The 11,853-nt window shown below is 41.5% G+C and overlaps 1 protein-coding gene across 1 annotated transcript; it reads left to right on the top strand.

Moving 5' to 3' along the window:
- The first annotated feature begins 1,368 nt into the window (after positions 1-1,368).
- On the top strand, positions 1,369-11,602 carry CLEC12B (C-type lectin domain family 12 member B). Its single transcript, XM_084765559.1, has 6 exons — positions 1,369-1,748; positions 3,328-3,426; positions 5,298-5,513; positions 5,982-6,136; positions 6,420-6,535; positions 11,222-11,602. Exons 1-6 carry the CDS (start codon positions 1,658-1,660, stop codon positions 11,370-11,372), a joined length of 828 nt encoding a protein of 275 aa, XP_084621685.1. The 5' UTR covers positions 1,369-1,657; the 3' UTR covers positions 11,373-11,602.
- The last annotated feature ends 251 nt before the right edge of the window (positions 11,603-11,853 follow it).

The raw sequence follows: 11,853 nt of genomic DNA on the forward strand, positions 1-11,853 counted from the left end.
CAAGGCCCCTAAAAGTTAAAAGAATATACGACTTATCAATTAGGACTGACCTAACTATACACTATCCAGCTCTTAGCCCATAATGAGTTCAGGACAATAATTTTATCTGTCTTTCATTCTAAGAAACAGAGTAAATTCAGACATCTCTAGGTAGCTTCATTCTACCTTGGGTTCCCGTGAAGTCTAAACCAACTTGCCTATATTTATGATGAAATACCAAAATTTCTGGTGCCATCTAGAGTAGAGGCTTATTTCAAGCCACAAATCTGCCACAAGGCTATCCCTAGTGAGGAATCTGGAGGTCCACAATGGTATTTATTGCAGCCATAAACTAACTTTAACTTTTAAAACTATTTGAATCAAATCAGGAATTCCATAATCAGGGATTACTTCATCTGAATAACAAACAGTAAATCTTCAACAAGATCCTATAGGAAGTTTGCTTAATCAGAGCTGGTCAATACCCAGAAAGTAACACTTCACATCAATGCCATATATTTTTTTTCTTTTTGGTTTTTTGAGACAGGGTTTCTCTGTGTAATCTTGGCTGTCCTGGACTCGCTTTGGAGACCAAGCTGGCCTTGAACTCACAATGATCCACCTGCCTCTGCTTCCCTGGATCCTGGGATTAAAGGCATGTGCCAGCATGCCCAGCTCTAATTCCAGATTTTAGAAAGATACAGCAGTGCACAATTGACAGGGTAGTCAGAGGTTGGAAGCAATTCCAGGGTACATCACAATACAGACCTTGCAAATACGGGATCACCTCCAGAGGTCTCTCATGCCTACTGACCTTCCCCAAATCAATGGCTCCTGAAAGCATGCCAGAGGCCAGAAGCAGTTCTGGGGGTGCATTATGGTACAGACCATGTGAATAATGGATCACCTCCTAGACAGCCCACATGCCTAGTGAGCTTCCTTAACAGAGTGGCTCTTGGCCCTTAATAAACCAAAGCACTATTTGAACAGTTTGTGCTGCATTTTTACTCAACTACAGCAACAGGGAGGGGACTCCTTCCCATTCCCAGTTTAAGCATTCTGCAACTTCTTTCCATGCTTCAAGACCTCCTTACTGGCAGTTGTCCATCTTTATCTGTCTCTGTGTGTCTCTCTTCATCACACACACACACACACACACACACACACACACACACACACACACACACACACACAAACACACTTCTTACTGCACTATCCAGCCATACATGGCACAGCTCTTCCTAGCTTGACTCTGCTTGGTATCTGTATGACTGAGGACAGACTAAATCCAATATAGGGTTAACTAACCTTACACACGTGCAGAGAAGAAAAATGGATTGCCTATTCATTCTTCAAACATTCAGAGTTCCCCAAGGATCATGGGAATTCCAATATGAAGTCTTAACTCCTGCTTGCCTCCAAACACATCATCTTGGCTTTACAGCAATGCAGTACAGTTGGAAGCTGGCAACATTCTAATTCCCAAGGCATTTCTGTTTTATTTTTTTACTTTCACTACAGGGAAATTGACTTTCATTGTGTCCTTACAAAGGACACAGTAGGGAGTGTCTTGTGTCAGTTATCTGTCTGGGTAAAAGCATCTGGCCTTGAGAAGAAACTGCCTGAACCGGGCCTGAAGATATTGCAACATTAATTTATAGAATCACTTTCTCCTACGATGTCTGCTGAAGTGACCTATGCAACGCTTATGCTTCAGGATTCTGCAAGAGTGAGAAGCAGCGAGGATGGAAATAACCTAGGAAAAGACGGTAAGAGCTCAGAGAAAGCAATGTTGTAACCTTGGAAACGACAGGGGCTAAGTGCTTCAGGATGCAGGCTTTGGCACTGAAGGGGAAGAGGGATGATGTGCAATGTAACTCCTAAGTTAGAGACAAATGGTCCTGTGACAGGTTAGCAGAGTAAGTCTCCTGAAGAGAATATGTGGGGCTTTCAAGAATCAAGTAACTCTCCACTATAGGGAAAAATCTAGTGAGTATATCAGGGCTCGTGTCTGGGAGTGAAATCTCTTCGCCTCTTTAGCAGCGCTGGAGAGTTGTTCTTCTAGAAGCCAAACAGGGTGTTGAGCTATGTAGAGGAAGGTTTGCTGGGGTGTGGCATAACTAACTGAAGGGAAAGAGTAGAGTACAGTTAATTCAGAAATGAGCATGATATAGCTTCTTCTCCTGTGCTGTTTTTAACTTTACATCGTTGAGACACTAAGTACAATTCAGAGTACTTATCAATAATAAATTCTGTGTATGCATATCTTTGTTGAAGTGTAGTTGTAAGAAAACAAAGTAAATCACCACTTTTGTAGTTATGTAAATGGAAACGCTGAGTCTAGGTAGTGTGTCCACATATATACAAGTGTGCAGTGGAGCCAGCCTTCCAACGTCAGCTCATTCCTTTATGCACACCCGGCAGAAATGTCAACTGTCTAGGGCCAGGCATCAGTTCAATGTATAAGACTCTCCTTCACTTCAAGGTTCCATTACAGTATGAATTGTTATCCTGAATCATATGAATTGATTTCTTTTTCTCTCTGGATTTGCTTTGGAGTGTGTGTGTGTGTGTGTGTGTGTGTGTGTGTGTGTTGGAGGAAGATACACAACACAATATTGAGCATAGAGTTTGCAATGTTTACTAAGGATGAGGTGATTATGCATACCTATCAAGTTCTGCCTTGTAATTCTCATTCAAACCTAACCTTTGAGGAAAGGGGTTGTGTAGTCACAACCTACAGGTGCTACTGTACTCATTGTGTGAATAAAGGAAAGGGAGGTGACAGACTTTTTTTTTTTTTTTTATGACAAACATGGTCCAAGAGTTGCATGCTGGTTCTCCGGGCTATTTGTAGTTTAGACCACACATTTTCATCCAGTATAAATTTACTACTTATAACAGAAAATAGGTAAATAATGACATAAGATTATTTTATCAGGATAACACTGCTTTTAAAAGTATACTCCACCTTTATAAGTAAGGTAGAAGAATCTCCTTTTGGAGATTTGTGTCTTAAAACTCAGGGTTTCTCCTTAGTTGTCAGCATCATTCCAGAGAACTCATTTCCACATCTCATGCATGAAATCAGTGGCCTGTAAAAAGAAAGATGAGCACTAATGTAAAACCAACAAACAAAAAGCAAATTAAGAGTGATTCACTCTTAAAAGGAGGGTGGGGGAAACAGAGAGCTGAAGGGAGGGAGGGACCTGGTCGAGCTTCTTATAAGGAATTTTCTAAACAGTCATGCTAAGAAAGCACGGGAAAATCTAATATCTAGAAAGTTCCTGGGTGGGTGAAACAATTCCCAAAGTAACAGGATGCTGTGGTTCCCCTGTTGGTCCCCAGGACACCCAGCTCAATCCTCCATTTGGCGAGGAGCTGCCTTGAGCCTGATAACCCTCTGCCTGATGCTGGTGATGGGACTGGTTACCTTGGGGATGATGTGTAAGTACATTTGCATTAAACAAAAAAATCGATTAGAAATATGGATATTAGTATGGAAATTCAGGAAGATCAGTACTAGCATGCAGGATTCTCAAGTCACTTCTGCTACCCCAGATCCATCCCGTTCTCCATCACACCTTCAAAGCAAACCAACAACGGCCCCATTTCACTGCTATAGGAATTCTGCCCCACAGTCATTTTTTTGTCTTTTGAGGAGCTAGATCACATTGAGAGGACTTTTCTTTCCTTAGTTATTGGTTGAAATGAACAAGCTCTTTTCTAGCCAGACACACACGCATTTGTTATTCTTAGCGAAAAACATGAGGCCAAGGAGGAGATGTATTTGCAGAAGGGTGTGACATTTCATTTACCTTGAAACTTAGCAGAAGGCTAGCTCTGTCTGCTCACCCATGACCTTCCAGGGGCACAGAGAGAGTATCTGAGTGGCAACAACAAGCTGACTTGCGTCAGTGGGGAGAATCTCTTAGATAAGGAAGAGAAGGCGTGGGAGTTAGGTCCCACGTGACGGACAGAACGGAGCGATCGGTGTCTGACAGTGGAAGCCGTTCTTTAGCCGACTCGGAGAGACTATTCTCTTCCTTTGTGGTGCAGGTGTCCTGGGTGGAGCATTTTGCATTTATTGTAGTGGAAAGCCATCTTGGGGATACGTATGCTGCTAAGTATGCAGAATAAAGAGTATTGGTTTGATCGCCACTCACTCTCAGGAGACGTGTAGTCAAAAACATTTATTGGAAAAGGCTGTATGAGTTACTGTTTCTTGTTGATGTGACAAACAACAACAATAACAAAGCAGATTAAAGAAGGAAGGGGTTTGTTTTTTGGTCCATGGTTTAATTAAGAAAGAATATAGCCCCTTATGGTGGGACATAATGAAAACTGGAATACATGACAGTTGCTCACCAGAGGTGAATGCCATTTTCTGCTTGCTTCCTCCTTTATAGCCAGGCTAGGTCCCATGGTGCTGCCCACACTCACAATGGGTCTTCATATTTCAGTGAAGCCTCTCTTGGAATCTCCACATAGGCACATCCAGGGGTTTGTCTGCTGGTGATTCTAAACCCTGTCACACTAATGGTGCAGATCAATCATCACAGGCACTAATGTCTCATGTGCTCTATACATTTATTTTCTTGTATGATAGAAATCATTGATGGCTATAGTTTGGCCATTTAAACGCACACTAATGATTTTTATTCTTCTTTTGGAAATAAATCTGATATTCCTGTTGAGCTGATGGATATTTGTTAGATGGTGTTAGGAGAATAAGTGGCTTACCTTCTAAAAGATGCACAACTCAATATAAATTAAAGTGAAATGATGTTGACTCATCGTGCAGTACATTGTAATTTTTAAAAGCACAATGTTTTTGCTGTAGTAGTTGTTACATGCAGTGTGCCAATGAGTCAGTGGAAGAATTTAATAAAAATAAAGGTTTTTAAAATAGATGCATGGATCCAGAAATAGTAATGGTTAGAATGGCCCAACACCAGTCTGAGATTATTGGCAAAACTCTGTCAAGGATGAGAGAGAGGGGAGGGGGGCAGGCTGGAGGATAAGCAGGACTTCATTCTCTCTAAAAGGGAGGGAGAGAGGGAGAGGGTGGTAAAAAAGAAAGAGAGAGGGTAGGAGGAAAAAGGAGTAAAATGATGAAGAAAGAAAAAGAAAGGCAAGAGATAAAGGGAAGAAAGGAGGGAGGAGAGAGAAGAGAAATAAGAAAGTAGGAAAAGCAGGAGGAACGACCAGAGGAGGAGGAAGAGTGAGAATTCCTGGTGCAGAGGACCACACTCTTGAGTCAGCCTGGCAGCCTTGTGAGAGTGGCTGGTCACATGCCTTGTCTCGTTGTCTTGCAGTTTTGCAGATGTCTAACGATACTCACTCAGATTCAGGGACGTTGAGTCAACTTCAGAAAATCAACCACCCACAGCCAGAGATTCTGTCTGACCCAGTGAACAGCTCCAGGAAGGGCTGCACAGAGGAAGCTCTCCAGTCCCAGATCTCTGCTCTCCTGGAGAGGCAGGGCCAGATGGCTACCAAGCTCTGCAAGGAATTCCTCACCTACACTTCCGGTAATTTGATTTAGGTGTGCAAAAGGGGCCAGATCAAAGCTGACACCCTGATCAAAGTCCCTACATGCAACATGGCACCTAGGAGTTATGCCCTTCAACGATTCCTTGGCCATGCCACCAGGAGTGTACAAAGAACAAAGAATTACAGGTGTTTCCTTAATATCTTGGAATTCACAGGAGAGTTTTGTAATCATTTCTAAATTGTCATCTGCTTGAATACTTCAGCCTCTCATTTTATCAGCTACTTCTTGGTGGTCTGGCCATCAAAAAGTATTAAAAGGCTGGACCTGCAAAGAAAATCCCCACTGTCCAACCCCAACCGGGATTACTCTGCTTCCAGAGGGTCCTGACAGAATGTGTTTCAGGGTGCTTCAGCTCAGATCTGTTGTCTGTCTGCATGACTTCACTTCCAAAGCTTCTCCAGTCACCCCTCAGACTTCGTGCTTTTGCGTATAATTTCCTTTGCAGACCATAAATGCAATCCTTGTCCCAAGACATGGCAGTGGCATGGAAACAGTTGCTATTATTTCACAATCAACAAAGAGAAATCCTGGTGGGACAGCAGAAAAGACTGTACAGACAAAAATGCCACTCTGGTGAAGATTGACAGCACTAAAGAAAGGGTATGTATGGTTGACTCTTCTCCCCCAGATATAGAAATTAACCACACAATGAAAAATAAATGTGCAATGTTTCTGTTTCATGACAGGGAATGGATAGTGGGTTTTGAATGAGAACCAATAAATAAATTAAGGAGTTGAGTATGAAACCAAGACCCAGCACATGCTAAGAAAGGGATCTCCCACTGGGTTACATCCCCAACCATCAAATGAATTAATGATTTAATTTTACCTCTGCAAACTGGCAGGTGGGCCCCCCACGAGTTCTGCTTTCTCTCTCCCCTAGGATTTTCTTCAGTTACAGCAGACGCTCACATTTTCTTTCTTTTGGCTGGGATTGTTCTGGGACTCAACTAGCAGAAGCTGGCTGTGGGAGGATGGTTCGTTTCTTTCTCCAGCCCTGTAAGTATCTAACTGCTGTGATGGAAAGATCAAGGTTTCCATAGGACTCTGAGAAAATTGAGATAAAATTAAAAACTTTGTAAACCTAGATATGAAAAAGAAGGTACACTGTTTAAAAAGAGAGAGCTTTGGTAGGGAACACATTGAGGCTGGTAAATAATTCCATGTAGTTGTCAAATGTGGAGCAATGCACTGTTGGAGACCAGCTCTGACTGCAAGGTTCAGATCCTGAGACAGGGAGGGAGCACTGGTGCAAAGTGAAGACACTGATTACCTGTTGACTTTCAAGCAAGTGGTCCTCGAACAGCTTATGCCATCTTTATCTATACAGTCACAAGCCTGCTCTCTTGAGCAGTGACATCATTGGTTACTCTATTTTAAAAAAATTCTAACATTAGCACTACATGAGCCCCCTTATTACAAAAAGCTCCCAATGGTTTCCTTCCTTCTTCTGCTCTTCAGCTCAGTCAATCACCCCCAACCATGTTTTGTACTATAAAGCACACTTTAGGAAATCCAAAAATAAATGTCTAGCCAGGCGTGTTCTGTGGACATGAGCACATACCCAGCTGACAGCACATATAGTTGCATAATTATGCCAGGTGAGACACAGGTTAACCATTTGTGGGTATAAGTCCATCCGTGAAATAGCATCCCTCTGTCACAGCACTTTTTAAGTGTAGACAAAGACATGCCCATTGTACCAAGCCACTTTTCCTGATATGCATCCATCAGTCTTTGATACCGTTTTTCCAAGAACCAATTTTTAAGTCTCTATCGATCAGGCGCATCTTCCTCATTTTTTAAGTCTCTGTTGATCAGACATAACTTCCACATTTTCTAAGTTTCTGTTGGATCAGACATAGCTTCCCCCATTTTTCAGTCTCTGTTGATCGGAAACAGCTTCCTCAAAACAATCAGCAAGCAGGGCCTGTTGTTGTTCACCACCGCCACAGCCTTACTCAGTGTAACTGAAATTGTTTCTCTAGGGACATGATTACGTGTCCCCAAATACCAAGGATTGATGATCACATCTGGAGAAGCCATAGAGACAGAGAGAGGGAATGAGAGTTTTACCACTGGAAAAAGTGTTGAGAGAAATAGAATCATCTCCAGGACGTTCAGCCTGCATGGTTCCAGACTTTCTCATGAGCGACAAATTGAAATAAAATATTGCTATGAGTATAAACAGCATAGCTAAATCAAGGAGAGCTTGTAGCACATGCAATGTAAGTAATAATCATAAAGGCCATCAAAATTTACCATAGGTCCTTGCCAAGTAGGAAGGGGTTTCCAAGGGCCTGGCCACAGTAGAGTCCTATCAGAGAACCACTCTTTTTTTTTCTTTTTTTTCTTTTCTTTTCTCCTTTATTAATTTATTCTCGTTATATCTCAATGGTTATCCCATCCCTTGTATCCTCCCATTCTTCTCTCCCTCCCATTTTGCCCTTATTCCCCTCCCCTATGACTGTTCCTGAGGGGGATTACCTCCCCCTGTATATGTTCATAGGGTATCAAGTCTCTTGGGGGAGACCTGGTGGCACTCAGAGGAAGGACAGAGAACCACTCTTATGTTGTTCCCTGCGGATGCTGTGTAGCTACTGCCAGTGTACTGAGCTTCATGTGCCTCTTGGCTGTTTTCCTCATTAACCATGTACATATAATGGCATGTTCAAATTACTTTGTAAATATAAGCTTCTATAACCCCCACTACATAATAAAAATGCTGTCACAGAGAGATTCAGTGACTTGCCTAATATTGTCCAGTTCAAATATGAGCAAATCAAGACTGGACATTTAAAGTCACCTATTCTTCTACTCAGATGTTCTGTTTTCCAGTGTTTACAGCCACCAAGTGTGGTGTTTTTTCATGAGAACACACATTCAACCACATTTACTCATATTATGTAAGTTTTGGTCATTTTCTCACAGAAAGTAAGTTAGTTTCAAGATTCAGAACTACCAGTTATATTACATGGCAAGTGTCCTAAGCAAAATCTACTGCTGCAGAGTCTCGATGACAGCGCTAAAAGGACCCCACAACAAATCAAAGCTTTGAAACTATTTAAAGTTACAACAAAAGTAGAAATCGAAATGAAAATGTGTCTTTCAAAGTCTTTCTTTATCCTTCCTATATTGTGTACTTTTCAAAAGACTCCTTAGGAAAGAGGTCCAGACTCACAGGAAGCCAGAGGCCCGGGTACCATGTGGAGTCAGGCTGGGCTCAGAGAGGAAGCCAGTGAACGTATGGTATAGGTTGGGAGGTGAAAACTAGTGTTGGTTTCATCTACAAGAAGGTACCATGGAATAAGTCCTTATTTTCTAAAAACAAACAAACAAACAAACAAACAAAATTTGTTCTGTTTTAACTTTCATGTTCACAAAATATTTTTGTATTTGTTTATTATTTATTTTGGGGAGGTTGGAGTTGTATGGTACCAGGCACCTACGTGTGGAGGTCAGAGGACAACCTATGGGAATAATTGAGACTCTATTATATTATTTGTTTCTTAAGCTTCACAACACAATACTGAGAAGTTACTACTCTATTCGTCTTACCCTCTAAAGTAGTTTGGCTTCCCTCCAGTATAAATCTGAGAAATACTTGAACTTTATAGCTTTATTGCTCCAGCTCCTCTCTCCTGATCTCTCCTGGACCTCTGCCCAAGGCTGAATCCCCTAATTCCTCCTCTAACTCCCCCTCCCCTGGTCTAACCATATTCTCTCCTCTGTTCAGTGACAGGCTGTAAGCTGCTTTATTGGTATACCCAGGGGACATTTGGAGAACAATATTTACACAACATTGAGACAGGAGATTCTCAGAACAAAGATTGAAACCAGATATGGGGGTGGTGGTGGGGGACTACAGAAATCAGCATTTGAATTACACAATAACCTTATGCCTACATTTCCCTATTCAAATACGTACCTCCCAGGCTCTTAACACAATTGTTGGCTGTACTTAGTTAATCTACTTTCACACTAGAAATGACGGTAGAAGGCTCACTCAAGACAGTGAAGACCTGGGTAGGGGTTTAAGGTTTACCGATCTAGACAATGGACAGAACATTCTCCACAGTAAAGTGGAGAGTGGGATATGACTTTCTCACATACTCTGGTGCCTCACCTCTGACCATGTCCCCTGGATGGGGAGACCTGATGGCACTCAGAGGAAGGACAGCAGGTTACCAAGAAGAGACTTGATACCCTATGAACATATACAGGGGGAGGTAATCCCCCTCAGGAACAGTCATAGGGGAGGGGAATAAGGGGAAAATGGGAGGGAGGGAAGAATGGGAGGATACAAGGGATGGGATAACCATTGAGATGTAACAAGAATAAATTAATAATAAAAAAAATGGAAAAAGGAAAAAAAAAGACAGTGAAGACAAAAAGGACAATTATTCTTTTTAAAAGCAAAATAATCTGGGGTGGGGCAGTGTTCAGAGTTGATTCCAGGAGAGGAGGGCTGTTAGGGATTTCAGGAGTGGGACCACGTCACCATGTAAACGCAGCACAGTTCTTGGGGTAGAACGTATATTTCGCCTCTTCTCTATGAACGCTAGTCATTTACTCATCTACTGGCTCCTGTGAACATGTGGAGGAAATGGCCCATGGCTGTGGTGAAGAGATTAGGGGTGATGACCCTCGGTCATGCAGCTGCCAGACAACTCAGCTCTCTATGACCAATGTGGAGAGACTATACGTCAGGCTTATGCAGCCCTTTCCTTGGGTCCTGAATAAGTTCTCTCTGACCAAGATATATTTTTTAAAAGTAATATTTAATAGGCTTTTCTATGATTGATAAAAAAAATAATGTGGCATCCTATTGTTCATCACTTGAACAAATGAGTGCTTGTGACACACATTTAGGCTAAGCATGCATAAATTTTAAGGCCAGCATTTAAAGGCGATCATTAAAGCTGAACCAAGAAGCTGGACACAATTTTTCAATTACCTGATCACACCAATAAGTCACTCCTTTCCACTCTAATTCTATCTTGTTTTCTCAAGCATATATAAAGGCATATATAATTACATTTTTGCCTATTAAAATGTAATAACTTTTTACATGGTATGACTATTTTTTTCTAGTTTTCTTACTAGAATTTGAAATATAAAAATAATCTATCAGTCTTAATGTTAACCTGCACCAGTTAAATTCCAGTAGTGAAATTCCATGTTACAGGTGGGAATAATCCCCCAAGCCAGAACTTATATATTCTAATGGAATCTTATATAGTGTATTCTCATCATGGCTTCCCCCGCCTCATCTTCTCCCAGATTCACCCCCATCTGCCCACCCATTTAACTCCACGCCTTCTTTTTCTCTAGCTTTAGAAGGCAAACAGGACAATAAAAAATGTGAGACATGGGTTCTCTCTCATGGAGTAGGCCTTAAATCCAATCAGATAGTGGTTGGTTATTTCCTCAACTTTTGTGCCACTATTGCATCAGAATGTCATGCAGAGGTAAATATGTTCTTCTTAAAGAAAAGTCTTACTAAATATCTTAACTGACCTGAAACAAAGAGCTTAGAGATGCTGGCATTACAGATTCTGAAGTTTGTAGATGCTGCAGTCTCACAACAGTATAAATTCCCCCTGAGGGTAACTGAGAACACTAAATTCTCATTGAAACTCGTATATAGTCATTTTAATTAATTTTAAATTAATTCTCTTACAGATTTAGTGATAAGGAGCAAGCCATATTCAATGGATCCAGAGGTTGTGCTTATTTTGAAAGAGGGAATATTTACATTTCTCGCTGTAGTGCTGAAATTTCTTGGATTTGTGAGAAGACAGCCTCCCTGGTGAAGATCGAAGATTTGGATTAATCTGACTCTTTTAAATTTATCCAGAAGTAAGGGCCTACTGCAAACTCATGCAAGAAAGGAGGAAGTTAGAATATTTCACAGAACTTCACAGAACATTCTCCCACTTCATGGTCTGATTCCCTCTGACCTGGTGTTCTGATTACTTGGGTCTTAAAATGATCCTGAGTACCCAGGGAGGAAAGCGTCATCCCTGTTTGTCTCTCAATAAACATTGTTTCTTGTTTTATTCTTACATGTTCATACACAGATTGGTAACTTGTTGTTGGTGTTGTTTGTTTTTTCAAGACAGTGTTTCTCTGTGTAGCCTTGGCTGCCCTGGACTTATTTTGTAGGCCAGGCTGGCCTCGAACTCACAGTGATCTGCCTGCCTCTCTCTTCCTGAGTCCTGGGATTAAAGGCATGGACCACCACACCTAGCTGACTGGGTGATATTTAAATATTAACCACCAGATCAAGAAGGGCCACAGTATGGGAGCAAGTT

The sequence above is a fragment of the Acomys minous genome (genome assembly GCF_964271855.1).
Source record: "Acomys minous genome assembly, chromosome: 17".
In the NCBI taxonomy this organism is placed as follows: domain Eukaryota; kingdom Metazoa; phylum Chordata; class Mammalia; order Rodentia; family Muridae; genus Acomys; species Acomys minous.